Below are 19079 nucleotides of genomic sequence, written 5' to 3'. Positions count from 1 at the left end.
AGGCTTCATCTACTCAAGTAAGAATTATGATGAAGACACTTGACAAATTTTGTAAGGCTTCAGGACAGAAAGTAAGTTTAGCAAAATCAAGAATGTTAGTTTCCTTTAATATCTCAAACACAAAAGCCAAAATTCTAAGTTAAATGGTGAATATCCCTTTGACTAAAGATTTTAGGAAGTACTTGGGTGCCCTTATGATACATGGTCAGATCACTAAAAGCTTTTATTTTGAATTAATAAATAAGGTGAAAAGAAAGTTAGATTGTTGGAACAACAAGAATCTGTCAATGGCAGGTCGCGTATCTCTGGCTAACTCTGTGACCAATAACAGGTCTAATTATCTAATGCAAACGGTTCTACTGCCTAATAATGTACTAAAGGAGATTGATAAGCTTAACAAAGATTTTATATGGGCTCATTTTAGGGGCGTTAGAAAGATTCATGGGCTTAGTTGGTCTAAACTTTGTAAGAGCAAAGAATATAGAGGGCTGCATATTAGAGACTCAAAGAAATTTAATCTAGCTTTACTAACCAAACTAGGCTGAAAATTATGGAGGGATATTGATAGTTTATGGGTGAATGTTCTAAAAAAGAAGTATATAAGGCATCAAACTTTTATGGGTGCAGTGATGAGACCGACTGATTCTCAAGTATGGAGACGTATATTGAAGGCTAGGCTAGTCTTATTTAATGGGTTGGGGAGGAGAATAAGAAATGGACATGGTACAAAATTTTGGATAGAGTCTTGGCTACCTTGCGGCCCACTAATAAACCATGTAAATGCAAATTTATTAGAGGCTGAAGTTGAGCTTCCAGTGGCGAGTTACTGTGATGAATACGGAAGATGGAACTTTGAACTGATCTAGCAATTGCTTCCTCAAAATATCAGTCTTATGATCTCTGCAATGATGATAAACCCATTAGGTGAGGAAATGGATTATTCCTACTAGTTGCACTCTAGCACAGGTATGTTCACAGTTAAGTTTGCATATGAAATGCAAATATCTGATCACACTTACCAAACGATATGTTGGAAGAAAGTTTGGACTTTAAACTCATCAAACAAGGTAGGGATGTTCATCTAGAGGGTACTACATGATTCCTTACTAATTGCTTCTTGGTTAGAAAATCGAGCTTGACTACCTTCACTTGTATGTCCAAGTTGTGGGTACTTTGTGCAGCATTTAATTCATGTGTTACGAGATTGCAGTAGAGTTAAATAGATGTGGTTATCCATCCTTCCAGATTTGGCAACAGAAGATTTTTGTGTGCAGGATTTACAAATCTGGATATGAAATAATATGCAGAGTGGTGTTTTTTTTAATATATCCCATGGGGGATCATATTTATTCATGCTTTATGGTACTTTTGGTACTAGTTTAACTTATCCATTTTTGATGTGAAAGTTTTCTTGGCCTTACAATGCAAAGCAACTTATCTGGACAAAAGCTAAAAAAGCCTGAGACAATGTACAACGTGACCAGCAAAAGATAAAGCATGAGACGCTGATTAGCTGGGTGAAACCTATAGAATCTTTCGTGAAATTGAATGTAGACGGAAGTGCTAAAGGGCAATCAGGACTAGCGGCAGCAGGCGGACTTTATTAGAGACAACTTTCGTGCGTGGTTAACAGGATTCACCTACAAGATTGGGATTTCATTTTCTCTAACTGTGGAACTCTGGGCAATCTATTATGGATTAGAGATATGTTGGTCTAAAGGTTATAGAAAAGTATAAATGAAAATAAACTCGTTACTAGCATTGCAAAAAATACAAAACAAAGATAATGCTTTGGAGCTAAATATCCAATGATTACAATCAATCATACAATTACTTAATGAGGAATAAAAATGTCACTTATCTCACATATATCGTGAAATTAATCAATGTACAAATTAGATGACCACTCATCATAATTATTTAAATAAAAAATTACAAATTTATGATATTCTCTTTGTAAATATTTTTTACTTATTACTAGGAGACTTTTTATGTATCCAATTACTTAAGATATTATTTTAAATTAATTTAATAAAATTTTCATTTTATAAAAAAAAATTGAAAAGTGAAAAGGGATAAAACAACATAATAATGAGACATTTTACTCTGAGAGAGAAGACACGAGCATGCAGGATAGACATCTGGAATATTGCTGGGATCCAATATAACGACATTAGAAAAAAAAACTTTGCCTTCATTCGGAAGAGAAAGTGGTGGGCCCCCGTTACGTAAAGCTAAAAGAAAAGTTGCAGCAAGAAATACTGTTACAGGTCAAATCGTTTGTCTACCACAATTGAAGTTTGGGAAATATTATGTTAGTGTATTCAAAAGCAAATAATTTCCAATAAGTGTTGTAAAATATTTTAATAGAGCTCTAGGAAATGTAATATCCTCCTCTGATATTGGTGAACAGTGAGGCCTTATTTTATTCTAAAGACGAAATTACCCTTCTCAATATCTAGAAAATCTACTCTTTCTCCTCAAATATATTTCAAGCAGCACAAGAAGAAAAAAGGACAAGCAAATTGCTCTTTCCTCCGTTGACCGTACTGAAAAATGGCTCATTTGACGGAAATCGACGAAGAAATAGTAAAGCCTCGAACAGACAAGAGAGAGTACAGGAGGATCGTCCTCGGAAACTCCCTTCAAGTTCTCCTCATCTGCGATCCGGACACCGACAAGGCAAGTGCAATTCCCAAAAATTAATTTCTATCTTGTTCTTTTTCTTTGTTCCAATTTAATTTAATTAATAAATCCAAAAATTTCTGGCTTTGATGTTGCAGTCTGCTGCATGTATGTATGTCAGCATTGGCCACTTATCTGATCCTGACGGCTGCGAGGGCCTTGCTCATCTTCTCAGTACGTACATATATTTTTCTTCTGATAGAAATTCAAATATAGATCGTTTGAGTTCGCTCTTCTGTTTCGGTTTTTGGTCTGCTCCTGGCTTCCTTCTTGCTTCTTTTGTTTGCCTTTCTTTTGGGTTTTGATGTTGGTTTGATTTTTCCTGGGTCTTTTTCTTTGTTGTGTTGATCCATGCTCATCATGGCTGTCCTTTGTTTTGGTTATCTTGTTTGCCCTGTTTGTTTTGTCTCAGGGTGGTTCTTTGTTCTCTTCTTGTTTGCGGTTGTTCTTGTGTCTTTTTTCCTGCTTTCTGTTTGTACAGGATGTTCTTCTGCCTCCTGCTAATTAAAGCTGCTATTCAAAAAAAAAAAGTTCAAATATATATATATTTACAAATTATTTTAAGTAAATTAAGGACAAGTAGTCATTTCTATCCTATAAACTTCACCTTCTAGAAGGAACGTGGGGATCCGCTTAAGGGCGGACTGGATTAGGTAAATATCTAATGCGTTTTCCGATCTGAAATTTGATGTCTTAGTAGGATTTTGGCTATAATTTCAGGGTCCAACTTTGTTTGATCTTGAGCAATTTTTTTGGGTAGAAGAGGGAGTTGTATGATTTCATATGAGAAACTCAATAATTCATTTTCTTATTCCATATGTTTCTTTTTGTTTTGTTGTATTGTTTGTAGTGCGCATGCTGCCTTATTCTAGTGAAAAATATCCTTGGGAGGATAGTTTCTCTGAGTACATTAGCGAGGTATTGTTCATCTCAGGTGCACTATGCTCTTCTATATATCATTATCTATGCTATGTTTCCATTCTAACAATAGATGAATCCTGCAAAACTCTTTCTAGACAATTAAACTTGGTTTACTTTTCTGATACTTAGCATGGAGGCTACACAAATAGCGTTCTGTATGCCGAATGGACCAGCTATTTTTTTGACATTAGCGATGACTGTTTTGAAGAAGCTTTGGAACGGTAAGCGTTGTTTTTTTCAGTTTTCTTAGTTGTTATTATTTTCATCAAATTAATGTTCGTGAGAAGTTTGTGCATTTCGTTATTTTCCTGTAATTAATTATTACTCTTCACCAATTTTCTTTTTCTTTTTGGGTACAACACCACTCAGCTTTTCCCAGTTCTTTATTAAACCATTGATGTCAGCTGAAGCTGCCACGCGAGAAATTACGACCATCGAGTCTGGTAAGTATGTTTTTTGTCTTCATTTTTTAATGACGTAACGTCTGAAACATTAAATTATTTAAAAAGATTTAAATAAATTTTTATTTTTCTATTAAATTCAATCAAATTAATTTATTTTTTTTTAGAAGCAGTTAAGATGTATTAGATTCCAAAGAAGAGAGAAGGATAAGAGTATCCTTTACAGCCTGATAAAAAGAACCCACGGCTACGTAAAAAAAAAAAAAAAAAAAAAACTGTGGGACAAGGAAACTTGGGTAAACCAACATTTACCTTAGGTCCAGTCAAGGGCGGAGTTAGCTAATTTTTATTAGAGGGATCAAAGGTTAAAAAAAATAAAAAATAAAAATTTTTAAAATTAATATATTGAACTTAACTATTAATAATAAAAAAATTTATAATAAATAATAATTTTATATAATATGTAAATAAAAAAAAAAACCTATAATAATGTTTTAGAAAAGTTTTGTTCGTCGATGGTAATATCTTTTTTAATAAAAATAATTAAATTATTTATAAAAAAATTTATCATCCATTTTGTTTTGAAGTCTTGTCTTTCTCAATATAAACAACTAAAAAATTAATGTTGTCAACATCTAATATTCTTATTTATTATATTCAAGTTTGTAATATTAAATATTAAACTATAATGTATAAACTATAAATAGTTAAATATGATATACATAATTAATAATTTTTTCTTATACTCAAGATAATTTTCTTTCAACTAAATATAAAACATAAAGCACATTAAAAACATATATTCAAGATAATTTTTTTCTTATATAATTGGGATTAATAAAAAATAACATATTAGTGAAATTTTGAACAACAATCAATAATGCAATACTAGAACTTATATTTGAGAATTACATATACAATAATTTTTTAATTTTTAAAAATTAAAATTATTAAAAATAAAATTCACATAACAGGAAAAAGAAACAATGACAACTAGGAGATATAACTTATATAACAAAAAAAAAAGAATTTGGTTGATGATTCATAGAAATTTAAAAAAGAAAATCTATAGAAACTTAAAATATATGAGTAAATAGAATATAATTAAAAAATAAATAAATAATAATAATAATATAAATAGGAAAAATTAAATAAAAACTTTACCTTTTTATAATTTCACAATACTAGGACAAAAAAAAGAGGAAAAGATGAGTGGAGAAATTTAAAAAATTTTAAAAAATTAAGAATTTGAGTAAAATTGAATGAGCTTATAAGGTTTTTTTTTATTTTTTAATTATATTAATTATTTAATAACAAATTATTTTAAAAAATCATTACAAAATATATAATATATAAAAAATTTCAAAAAGTCCCCCCCCCCCCCTCCCCCCCAATTACAAAGGGATGCTCCGCCCCTGGGTCCAGCCAAGTAGCATTTAAAAGAAGCCTTACAATAGGTATGTAAACCCAACCTATACATAACAAAAGAACCTGCACATAATCTTATCCCAAGTGGAGGATTCAAAGAGAGTGATCAACTAGTATCCCACAGAAATAAGCAATATAAAATGATTATCAAAGGTTCTCGTTAAGGCAACAGAGAGCATTGTGATGCTTAGCAATAATAAATAAAGCAGGAGATATGGAGGGACAGAACGCCTCACACTGTGTCAATCATCTCTGAAGCTGGCGTGGCGCCTTGTGCTATCATGGAGTCATTGATCCAAAGCAAATCTGTTGGTCTTGAGACACATTCTTTGGCCAATGAGTCAGCTTCTTCATTAGCAGATCGAGAAATGTGTTTAATCTCCCATCCACCAATCTTACTAAAAGTATTAAATATTTGAATGACCACAATCCTCATTCTCAATGGCACCTCTGGAGGGTTGGTAATTCATTTGACAACATTAAAATTATCGCACTCAATAAGAAGAGAATGAGAAGGACACCACCTTAAGGTTGCGAATATAAAGGCAACTTCTTTCACAGCATGCAATTCAACCTTGCTGGAGTCACGAATGTCTATAGCTTTGGAGAATAAGGTGAGCACATCCCCATGCTCATTTCTTAGTATACCGTTGGTACCAGAGTCCCTAAGATAGCCTTTAAAGGCCTTATTTGTATTAAATTTGAGACTTCATTTTTGCAGTTTGGTCCAAACCTTCATTTTCTTCATTTCTTGCACATTATAGGGGCAATTCCTTCATTGGGGAATCTAGCAAGGTCACTAATTGAGGCATTATGACCAGGCCATTTAGCATTCATCCACAATGCCACTTTAAGGTGAAAAAGTTCAAAAATTTGCTCCCTCTTCCAAATTTTACCGTTGAAAACAATGTCATTCTTTGTTGTCCAAAAGTCCCAATTAATGGCAACCATTTTTCAAGCTGGGCTGTTGTTGAGGCAGTTAGCAACCTCGATCAAAGAGAGGAAATAGATGAAAGGGTCATAATGAATCACTTGATGAACATTCCACAAAGACCTCTATTGCTGCCATAAAGATTAGGATTTGTCACAAGTGAAAAATAAGTGGCTGACCATTTCAATCTCACGTCGACAGATCAAACAAGCAACCACTTCTACATTAATGATTCCTTTGCTCGTTAATGTGTCTTTGACAGTCAGTCGTTTGTGAAAAAGTTGCCAACAAAGGACTTCGATTTTGAGAGAGGCAAGATTGGAACAAACAAGATTCTAGTGGTCAAATGGATTGCTATTAGAAAGGAACACCTGACGACAAAAGAAGGCAGAGGAGTAATTACCATTGGGGCTGTATTTTTAGACAAGTTTGTCTTGAAAGTGTCTGTTGATTACTTGCTCATTAATTAAAGTATTTAAGTTCGCCCATTGGTCATGTTCCCATTGAAAGATGTTCTTGCATAACTCGATTTTTCGCCTCCATTCATTGTCAATCCAATCACCAAATTCATCAATATTACCCTTCTTGTTGGCAGCCAAAGCGTAGATTCTAGGAAGTCTCTTTTAAGAATGAACCGTCAATCCATTCATTTTTCCTAAAGTTGATTCGGCTTCCATTGCTTAAGGATATGCCCATACCATCTGTCACAAAGGAGTTAAAGTCACAGACACTACAAAGAGGTTTGGTGATGTTCTTTTGTATACCAAACGCCCTATTCAGGTTACCTAAGCATGGGAGAAGATTGCTTTGATTAAGGTCAGATTTTCAGCAACAACTCGTCTTCATAAACTTTCAACTAGTTGCTCTAAGGCCATAACCATTTATTAAGGAGAGTTCTATTTTTTAATCCCAATTCAACAAGGCCTAAACCTCCAAGGTCGCGAAAGTTGTAGACGGTAACCCAATTAACGTGGTGAAGCTTTCAAATAAGATTTAGACCTCCCCACAAGAACCTTTTAAAGATTTTTTCAATTGCCATTCTGACCTTGGGTGGCATTTGCAATAGTGACGTGAAAAAGCAACAGACTACTCAAGATAGATTTCAAGAGTGTGACACACCCTCCCATTAATAATGTCTTGGCTTTCCATGAAGAAAGCCTATTCTCAAGTCTTCAATCATAGGCTATCTTTAATCATAGGCTACCAAACACTCACTGAACTAGAGATAGCTCCAAAAAAAAGTCCTAGATAAGTGGATGGAATTTTACCAACTTTGCAATTAATCATATCTGCCTAAGAGTTCACTAGATTTTGGTCAATCCTAACTCCATAAAGATAGCTATTTTGGAAATTGATTTTAAGCTCAGAGACCACCTGAAAATGTCTCAACAAATGCTTAGTGTTAAAAAGGTAAAAAGGGTTTGGGTTACAAAGAATTATCGTGTCATCGACATACTAGAGGTGAGAGACAAATACCCAAGCTGTTCCTATTGCAACTCCTTTGATAAGTTGATTGTTAACAACACCATACATAAAAGCACTAAAGGCCTCAAATACCAAATTAAAAAGTAATGGCGATAGTAGACATCCTTGCCTAAAGCCTCTCTTCATATGAATTTTCCTCGTAGGTGACCTATTAACAAGAATAGAAACCATAGCAGTTGAGATGCAGCCATTAATCCATGTGCACCATTTATTTTCAAAGCCCATCAACCTCATCACCTTATCAAGAAATCCCTACAAGACATTATCAAAGGCTTTTTCAAAGTCCACTTTGTAAATGAGACCACCTTGTCGATATTTCGTCATAAGATCAATCATTTTGTTGGTGATGAACAATCGAGAAGTTGTCTATCACGAATTAAGGCAAACTAATTGATTCCCATGACTTCATCAATGACTTTCCACAATTGCAAGGTAAGAGCTTTAGAGATAATTTTGTAGAGGCATTTGACAAGACTGATGGGGCGGTAATCGTTAGGGGTGCTAGGTGAATCACATTTGAGGATAAGCATGATAAAAGTGGCATTCACCCTCTTGTTCATGACATTGGTTCTTTGAAAGTCCACCACGAATTTCATCATTTCTTCCTTGATGGTATTCCACTGTTTCTTAAGAAAGCAAAAATTAATTTCGTCTGGGCCGGGTGCTTTATTGTCTTCACAACTATTAATAGCTTCCCAAATTTTAAATTCAGAGAACGAAACCTCAAGTGAAGCTATAGAATGTTCCGTAAGTTTGTAAAGACCACAATACAACTCTTTTAATTTCCAAACAACTTTGAAACCATAAAAATTTTCATAATGATTGGCAATGGGTTCCCTGATATTATTGGGATTTTCAATCTCACGACCTTGGAAGATAGTTTTGCCAATAAAATTAGCTTTACATCTGGCGAAAGTAAAGCTGTGAAAAAATCAAATGTTACGATCACCTTCAAAGAGCCATTTTACTCTCGACTTTTAGTGCCAAGCTCTCTTATCAGCTCTAAGAAGTTTACAAAGGCCCTTTTTAAGCCATTTGATAACATTCTATGTCTCCCCATCAGAGCTTCCTCGCTAGGCCTCCAAAGTACATTGTTGGATCTCAATCTCAAGAATAATGATTTTTTCTATCACATTCCCCATTACCTTTTGCTACCACTTCTTAATGTAAGACTTAGTGCCCCTCAATCTATGCCAAATAACTATTTGTTTAGAGCTCAAGTTTTCTGTCTCCTTCCATGCATTAGCAAACATGTTACTAAACTCAAGTTCATCAAGCCAGTGGTTATAGAACCTAAAAAGCTTCTTAAGTCCCCAATTTTAATTGTCCAGACAAATCATAACAGGCTTGTGATTAGACAAACATATTTGAACCAAGTTTGGATACGAACTCCATAATCTCAATTGTAATAACAAATCAATCAAGTCTACTAAAGGTTGCATTGTCCCGAAAGTTGCACCAAGTGAAGCAATCCCTTTATCATAGGAATATCCATTAAGCCTGATTCCTCAATAAAATTACTAAAATCAGGCATTGATTTGTCTATACTAGTGCAACTAGTTCTCTCTTCTATACATTTGATGGCATTAAAATCGCCTTCAATGCACCAAGTGACGTCCCAAGCTCTCAAGGCAAGAAGGAGCTCTTCCCAAAATGCAGATCTTTCTCCCTCATCGTTAGGAGCATAAATGTTGCCAATTTCATAGTTTCCATTTAATCCCTGAATTTTTCCCATAATAAGAATAAATCTCCTATTTGTAGCTGGATGCTTTATGGAGAAATACTTAGTACACCAAACAAAGAAGAGACCTTCGGAGTTACCAACAGATTCAGCAGATAGCCAATTAACATCACTTCTTCCCCACAACTGTCCAACAATACGTTCACTAATGTTTTGTAATTTGATTTACTTTTATTTTGGATTAAATAGGCTTTTGTGATTAATAGTTGACTAATTGTTAATAGTCAAATGTTACTTATTATTTAATTTTATACCCATGTGGCATTGACTTGAAGGATGAAAATTTTCACATGATTATGTTATCATGTCACATCAACATACCATGTCATCATTTATATGATATGTTAGCATACCATACTAGCAATATGTCATTTAGAATGACAAATGATATTTTGATTAATAATAGTTAGTCATCTATTAAAGACTTATTAGGTTAAAAATAAACGTGTAAAGGCTTAATTAAATATATGTAATAAAAGATGAAAGATTGATTTGAATTTTTATAAATAATTGACCTTTTTTTTAATTTAAAAAAAATGAGAATTTGAATTTTACTCTTTAAGTAGAAAGATTATGTACTAACTAATGAGCTAAATGTTCGGATGTAATTAACTTTTTAGATGCTATATCTTTTTCAATTTGTATAATGTCATATTTAATCTTTATGTTTTAGGAAAATGTCTTATATGATATATGCGTTAAAAAATATTCAATGTGATACTTGAATTTCATTGCATGGATCAATGTACCCCAATGTATAATTTTGTTTAAAAGATTTGATGACGTATCAATAGGTCAATCAAAATGAGCCACATGGTAAAATTAATGTCATATCACACTGTGACGTAATTTCATTTATTAAAAGAAATTAAATATTTTATAAATTAAAAATTAAAAATTTGATAAAAATATTTAATTTTTTTTAAAAATAAAATTTTAAATTTTTGTGTTTTGAAAAAGAAAATCAACTTTTATAAAAATCTTGTTTTTCTCTGTTCTTTTTCCGTCATATCTCTCTCTCTTGATCTCCCATTGTTCAGCCAAATTCAACTATTAACCGAGTTTTGATATGGCCAAATCAATCTCGAAAGAGGTTGAATCGACGTGAAACAAGTCGAGTTTACCTCAAATGTGTGGTGGATCCGGTCTTTGTTAGCTTGATCCTATCGATGATTGGTCGGATTCAACCATTAATGGAGGAGATTTGAGGGAGGGATGAGGATAGACAGGAGACAGAAGGAAAGAAAGACAAAAAAATTAAGAAAATGTATTTTAAAAGTGTTTTGACCTTCTTAGTTGGTAACCCAATAATTATATGACACTTAGCACCCGCGTCTATGCTGCCGAGTAGCACCTTGTGCAAGTTGAAATTGTCCATTAAGTGACAATATTTTTCTTACCAACTGTCATATTTTGATTAGTAAAAAAAAAAAAACATCAGAGGTTTCATTAACGGTATTGTAGATTGGGTTATACATGAAATGAAAATTCATGTACTGAATTGAACATTTTTTTAATACAGATATCACATTAGATTTTTTTTAAGTATAGGTACTATACATATATATATACTCATACAATGCTATTTTCAAAAAAAAAAAATACGCACACAATGCTTTCTTGTATTTTTAGACCATAATTCATTTGTACCATTTTCTCTCTTTTTCTCAGCATATCAGAATGACTTATTGTCTGATGGACAGAGAATGTACCAGGTATTAGTTTTACTTTGATCTTCAATCTTTTTTTTGAACCAACTGAATATCAAATATATTAAAGTCAAAATTAATGCTACGCTGAACTCTTTCTATTTCTATATTTATTAAAACAGTGATAAAATAAATTTTATATCAATTAAATTTGAGATATTTTAAAATCTTTCCTCTTAGGTAAGGTACCCCTGTTAGGTAAGCTTGTTAATGCTGCTTGGTACATGTATCACCTGATAGGTCAATAGCTACATGACAGATTTGTTATCCCTAAATATAAGGAAGAGTATTAATTAGTTATAGATTGAATATTTCACCAGAAAATTTAACCATTTTATTTAGGATATTTTAAAATCATATATTATTATATAATACGGAAGACTTACTATTTTATATAGTAAAAGCAGTGGCAGAGTAAAAAATATTGCTTTTTGGGGACAGGATGTAATTAATATACCTTGAAATATAATCAACCTGACGGTAAAAGTAGTATTTAGAACATTCAACTTCAATGCAAAATAATGTAATTGGAATATAAATGATAAATTCTTTATCAAGGGTTAAGAATATTCAACTTTCAAACCTCATACTTCAAGTAGCATATATAAAATTTTATATAAAAATTGAAAATATTACATTTTCAATAAAAAATAAATTCTAGCTAAAAACTAAAAAATAGAGAGATTACACATGAGTTTCAAAATATTATAAAGGTTATAAGAAATAAAAAATAATTAAAGAGACAAAACATGTGAAAGTGAGACAATAAATTACTTCTATAATAATTGAATTTATGTAAATTAAGATGCTTGTACTGTTTTTATGTTTTGTATTTTAACCATATATCAATGTTCATAAATCTGGTTTAGTTTTATCTCATATTTCGGGTAATGAATTTAATTTGGACATTAAATCTTATAGATAAAATTTATTTGATTATTTATCTATTGTTAAATGTAAGTTTCTTGATTAAATAAAAAAATTGATGTTATGTGTAAATCTTAGATCCTTTAGTTGTAATGTTATAAATTGTTATATATATATATAATCTTAAGGTGACTGTAATGATTTGATGTTCAAAATGCCCTGACTTATAAGGAACTCGAACTTAACTTAATCCATTTCAAAATAACTTGAAACCTGTAAAACAATAAGTTACTTAATAAGACACCCGACTCGAAATGACTCAACTCAAAATTGACTCAACTCCCTTTATTGTCACCCATAATATCAATTTTAAATTTTATAAGAAAGGGGGTAAGTCGTTCCATGTGAGCCTGACTCGATTCGAGTTGAGGTATCGATAAGATCTTTTATGCTTGAGTTCGATCAAGCTAGGCATAAGATATTATTATATGAATAATTCTATTTATTATTTATTATAATTTAAAATATATTTAAAAATATTAGTATTATTTAGATAAAAATAATTTTTAATAATGTAATAATAAATAAAATTTAACTGAAAGAGATTAGAACCTGAATCTAAGTGTTAAACGTGTGAATCAAGCTTGACTTGACCGGTAGATACCTCTGGGCGGGGGTAGTCAAAATTTTTGCAGGGGTCAAAGCAGTTGTTTCCCTTGTTATGTTGAAGCTTTAGCGTATACATCTTAGGGCTCTTCAAAAGCAGAGGGCAGGCCGTGGCCCCTTACAAGCACCCACAGCGCCGGCTCTGTGTACAAGATTTATTGTTTGTTTTTTCAACATTTTTGAAAAGAAAAATATGTGGAAACAAATATTATAAATTGTTTTAGAGTTTAATATAAAAATCACTAGAATGCTTAATTTTTTCTTTAAATTTCATGTTAACTAATTAATGTAGGCATTAAATTTAAAATAGAGAGAAGGATGCCAACTTAAAATGATTTGAGCCAAAAATGATATAATCACTTGAAATTAATTTGGAGTAGAAGTGGTTTAAGTATGAAACAACCTAGACCTAAAAATTCCTAATAAGAAATAATCATATTCAAAACGTTGTTATCATTGATGGTAAATTTTTAAATTTTAAATTAATAAAAAAACTATACTTTTAATTTAAAGTCATTATCTACTTTTTACTTACAAAAGAAATATGATCAGCAAGGGGCATAATAAAATGAAGTTTAAAGTTATCTATAACTATTTCTTTTTCATTGTAACTCCTTTTCTTCTATGCAGCTTCAAAAACATTTAAGCAGGGAGAGTCATCCTTTTCATAGATGTGGTGCAGGTAAAGCGTTTATGTAATTTTTTATTCCCTTGTCCTCAGTAGCCCCTACCCTCCCTTTCTCTTCCGCATTTTAAGAATGATATGTGCTCTGGCAAATAACATGGTCATTAGGCATGCATTGTACATGTTGACATTACGCAAACCGAAATATTGAAAGGACTTTTAGTAAAACACAGCATTTCTCTAGTGTTTGAGTAAACGATATCAATGGTCACTTCACTTACATTTTACAAAAATTAAATACCTAAAAAAGTTCTTGAGTTAAATAAGAAAATCAATTAAATTTTTATATTTTTATTGTATTTAATTCAATTTATAAATTTTTATTTTAAATCAAATAAATCTTTCATACTAGATTAATTGTCATTAGTCAACGACACAGTTGATATTTTTATATCACATCATCTGTCATGTAATATGTTAATGTGTTATTTTAATGACTTCAATATCATGTGACAAATGATGTAGTAATAAAACTTGCTATATAAGAATTGTGTATTTACCTTTTTGCCCCCTCCATGTGTCTAAAAGTAATTGGATGAGAAATTTGAAAAAAATTTTAAAAAAAATAAAAAAAACATCAAACCAAATCTTAATTATTACCAGATTTGGTTCTTAATGGGTTTTTAACAAAATTTAATTAAACTCAATTTACTAAAACCCTAATCCCATGTGACTTCCTAACACATATTTAAAAAATACCAACAGAAGAATCTTTTAATTCCCAAAGTATTAGAGAGAACGAAACAAAAACATAAAGTGTTAAGTAACATTCTAGCTGAGAGAATGGCAGAAAAAGAGTTGTTATGCAAAAGAAAAAGAAAGGGAGAATCTCAAACAGCCATAAGAAGCACGAGATCAATGATATCTCTATCTTTAATTTCCGAATTATCGGTTGTTTCATTTGGTTTTATATGTTTACCACAATAACAGAAACTCATTTTGTCGTTATAAGCACAATTGTGGTCACAGTAATCAGGCATTAGATTATGTAACGGTGTGTTTCGCCCAATCTCATAAACTAGCTGATCAACTTTTCTTTAATCTTAAATTTTATTAAAAATCTTAAATCAAGATTAAGAACCGAATATGATGATAATCAAGACTTAGTTTGATTTTTTTTGTTTTTATATATTCAAATTAATTCCCCATTCAATTATTTTTGGACACATGGTGAGGTAAAAAAGTAAATACACAATTCCTAAGTGATAAGTTTTATTACTCGTGGCATTGACGTGATCAAAATAGCACGTCAACATGCCATATAATAGATGACGTGGTATAAAGTGTTAATGGTATCAGTGGCGGAGTTATAATTTTATATTCGAGGGGATGAAAATAGAAACTTCAATGTTTGTAGAAGCGAAATTATAAATTTTTTAAAACATAGAAGGTAAAAGTATAAAATTAGAAAAAAATAAAAAAATTATTAAAATTTAAAATTTTAGGAGGGGCGGGGTTCCCTACTAGCCCCCCCTCCATCTGCCTCTTAACGGTATTGTTGACTAATGATAGCTAGTCATCCAAAAAAAATTTTAAAAGCTTAATCGAATAACAATAAAAGTATAAGAGCTTAATTGATTTTTTTAGTATAGTTTATAAACTTATTTGGATATTTAGCCTTTTAAAAATCATGTAATGGCCACCAACATTTCTAAACTTGATCCTTAATTTAAAGTAGAACTCTTTTGTATAGCAAATAAACATGATTATTAATTTAAATATGACAATTTAGCAAGGGCAGCTTAATAATTTATCTCAAAGGCCTAAAGCTAAATATTTAAATGAGATCTTTTTTAATGAAATTAAGAAAAAAATTTATTAAAATTTTTAGCTAAATTTCTAATTTAATAAATTAATTATTATATAAAATGGAGACAATATAACAATTCAATATAAACACTAAATTAAAGTAAAAAAAGTTGCAAAGATTAGAATAATAATACCTAATTGCTGAATATTTATTGCAAATAGCAAAATGAGACTCACAGTTTTATGAAAATAATAATATAATAGACTTTCTGTGTATTCTTTGGAGGACAATTGAAGTTAAAAGAAGAAATAGTAAATAAGAAAAAAAGAATTCAAAAGTGGATATTATAAATTAAAAAAATAATTTTATATATAAAAAATAACTATTGGAGATAATTAAATGCGTTAATTGATTGAAAATAGAAGAAATAATTGAAAAAAAACTGTTTGAGATCATTAAATACATATTAATGTTAGTTGATTGGAAATAACAAAAATAATTGAGAATTAACAGTATTGTACGAATTGGAAAGTGATAAAAAATTTAGATTTATTAGATACATAATTAGAAAAGTGAGAGAATATGTTATGTTGTTAATTATCTTGATTTTTACATGAAAAATGAATCAAATAGTTGAGAATTAATAGGAATGTGAAAGAAAGATAAAATAGATATTTTTTAACTCTAAAAATATAAATAAATATTTTATTAATTATATTATCTTAATTTTTGTATATTTTTAATACCATTAATTATATTATTATTACAAGATTAGAGGTCTATAAAAATTTGGGCCTTAAAGCCACCACTTTGGTGGCTTTACCCTTGAGCCGGCACTGCAATTTAGAAACATAATAAGATCATGTCCGTTTTACAAGATTTTACATACGTATATGCTTCTTATATTGTGTCTTGTTTAACTTGCTAATATATATATTTATGTAGGGAATTGGTATACCTTGAACGTTCAACCAAAAGCAAAAGGACTGGATATAAGACATGAGCTTTTAAAGTTCTATGAAGCAAATTATTCAGCCAACCTCATGCATTTGGTTGTATATACAAAAGGTTAGTAAGGTTTCATTTGGTTGTTACACATGCTATTTACAGTTTTTTTTTTTTCTTTTGAAAAGCATATAGAAGTTTATTATTGATATATATAAGGGGAGTCCAAATGTTTCAAGATACGGATATAGTCTCAAAATCACCTTAATTGCAAACTAACAGAAGCCCCAAGCTCAAAATTACAAAAATCGCCTTCCTCAAGCACAAAAAAAAAAAAAAGAAGCCTAGAAAAACTGCAACTGAAACACCTGCAGCAATATAGGCTTCGAGATCAGGCAAATGAAGTTTGTAACTAATCCAGCAATAGCAAACAATAAGGCATATGGTACTTTTGACAGCACTATGAGAAAGCCATGGAAAATCCAGACTTTGAACAATGGCAGAACAGGGGAATGAAAGAGACCATAAGAGTCAAACAAAAGATTAGACGCACCATTAGACACCGAGAAATACCTAGCGATAGTAACAACAACAAAAGCACCCTACAGAATCAATGTAAAAGAAACAATCAGCCAAAACAGCAGCAAGGAACTTTCATCACCGCATGTCAGTTCTCAAAATAGGCATGTAGATACCATCAGCTCAGCAAATCTGGAATCAAACATCCAAAATAGTACTCTTTCTTACAGTCTGGGTGACGGCTTCCTTTGTTTTTCTTGAAACAGCTACAAACCAACTAAAACAACTATTCAAAAAGTTAAGTACGAAAAAGAAATCAGATAATATTTGGATACCTAATTTTGCTTGATTTTTCTTTTTCTCTTCACACAATTTTATTTTGAGTGTTTGGCTTTTTTATTTGTTCTTCCATACCCTGGAAAGCACCCAAAGAGTCTTTTTTATAGTTGGAGAAGTCTTGGAGCCGTTGGAGGTGATTCATTGAAGAAACTAGTCATTTTCTTTTTGAATTCCATGTCAAACGATCTTCAAGGATTGAGCTTGGAAAATGAGGGTGTTGATCCTAGCTTGAGTTTCTTCCTTGAAATGCATTTGTAAGATCGAGCTTGTAAATGGAACTGTCAATCCTAAACTTGAAAGTTGAATTGTTCTCTCTTTCTTCTTTGAGGATCAAGCTTGGGAGTGTTAAGGTCAATTCTTCAAGCTTTTAGTGGCTCTTTATCATTTTTGCTTCCTTATAGGATTGAGCTTCCTTTGTTAGATGTCGATCCTCAAGCTTCCATTCATTTTCCTTGCATTTTGTCTTAGGATCGAGCTTCGACCAAGGAATGTCGATCTTGGACTAATAGCTACGTTTCCTCTTTTTTTCTTTTTTGCACTTAGGATCAAGTTTCAAGCTCAGAATGTTGATCCTTTTCCAAAAGTTTTGTCTCATAAGCTTCCAATTGCTATTTGAATCAAGCTTGGTGTTATGGAAGTTGATCCTTCTTGAATGTCTTAAGGTGAACTCCCCACTTTGTGAACCTATCTTTAGAATTCAAACACTTTAACATCTCAAAAATAAATGTTAAGAAGATTATGAAACTTATTTAAGTAATTTTGAGACTCATGCACAAATTTGATCATTTTTCGTATTAAAGCTTTTTGGACACATCAAAGGTTAGTGTATGATAGTTTAATCATTTTATCAACTTCAAGGATCACTCAGATAGGTTGAAGCAATTTTGATCATTTCATTTCAAAACAATAATAATTTTAAAGCTAATAAAGCTAATAATCTCATTTTTTTTATATGACAATAACTTTGAGCAAAATTTGCTTGTAAAAATACTCCTCCTAAGTTTAATCATGAAATACTTGAGTTTGAAATGTTAAACTTTTATACAATTATGAAAAAGGATAGAGTATTGAAAGATTTGAAAACTCCCTCTCAATAGTTGCAAGGTTCAAAACTTTATTAAAGTTACAAGGTCAAATATTCCTTTTTGAAGATGTAATTTTTTCTCAATATCTCTCCCCTTTTTAGTTATATCGAAAAGGAAAATAAAAACACAATGGGCACAATTTGCAAAACACGATCAGCACAATAAGAAACATACCAATTGTTAGAAAAAAAAATGAATATTCAATAAGCTCAATAATCACTAAACCAATTGTGAAAGATATGATCAATATAAGGCTCACAATAGCAATTGTTAAGGATCAATATAAGGCTCAATATACCAATTGATAGCTATAAGTAAAAGCTCCCCCTTTGTAAAAGCAAATAAGCATAATATCAATTATGAGGGTAAGAATCATTTTAAAGCTCATTATACCAATTGGCAAAACACTAGTAAAGGCTCTCCTTTTATTTTTTTTAAAAGGAAATTAACTATATTAAGCATATCAATTTGTTAAGGCTCAAACACATTTAAGAAGGATTTACTGCAAAGATCAAGTGAGAAGAGACATGATAAAGCTTGATACTAATTTAAAGTTAGACACCAATTGAGTAAGCCTAAAGCTTGATACCAATATTTAAATTGAACTTAAAGACTTGATATCACTTGTTGATTTCAACATTCAAACATAAGTGAGAAGTATAGAATCTATGTAAAGCACAATATCAATTTTGATGTTAAAAAGATATTACCAATGATAAAGAACACCAATTATTGGATTCTCACCACAACTTGTTGAAGATACTAAGTTCTAATGACACCAATCTTGAATGAAAGAGCCATGGGACAATGCAAATGTTAATGATAAACTCCCTCTTTAATAAAACATAAGATCGTAAGGTCTATATCAATATGTGACTAATTGTAAAAAACCAATTGTTATGAAAGAAATCTTGAGCTTAGA

The 19079-nt window shown here is 31.1% G+C and overlaps 1 protein-coding gene across 4 annotated transcripts in view; it reads left to right on the top strand.

Annotated features, from left to right (window-relative positions):
• Window positions 1-2449: 2449 nt before the first annotated feature.
• Window positions 2450-19079, top strand: part of LOC18598944 (insulin-degrading enzyme-like 1, peroxisomal) — an 85125-nt gene continuing 68495 nt past the window's right edge. For 2 of the 4 annotated variants that reach the window (XM_088806219.1, XM_088806218.1), the window contains exons 1-8: window positions 2450-2682; window positions 2784-2859; window positions 3536-3603; window positions 3736-3827; window positions 3976-4049; window positions 11264-11307; window positions 13465-13516; window positions 16215-16337. In XM_088806219.1, coding sequence (XP_088662345.1) covers window positions 2557-2682; window positions 2784-2859; window positions 3536-3603; window positions 3736-3827; window positions 3976-4049; window positions 11264-11307; window positions 13465-13516; window positions 16215-16337 — 655 coding nt within the window. In that variant the 5' untranslated portion in view covers window positions 2450-2556. Of the gene's footprint in view, window positions 2683-2783; window positions 2860-3535; window positions 3620-3735; window positions 3828-3975; window positions 4050-11263; window positions 11308-13464; window positions 13517-16214; window positions 16338-19079 lie in introns of all 4 variants that reach the window. The other 2 variants (XM_088806221.1, XM_088806220.1) reach the window with 2 other exon arrangements.

This window comes from Theobroma cacao, chromosome 5 (genome assembly GCF_053813885.1).
Source record: "Theobroma cacao isolate CCN51 chromosome 5, ASM5381388v1, whole genome shotgun sequence".
NCBI classification, from domain to species: domain Eukaryota; kingdom Viridiplantae; phylum Streptophyta; class Magnoliopsida; order Malvales; family Malvaceae; genus Theobroma; species Theobroma cacao.
Note: the sequence above shows the minus strand (reverse complement) of the source record. Positions and strands in the feature narration are given on the sequence as shown.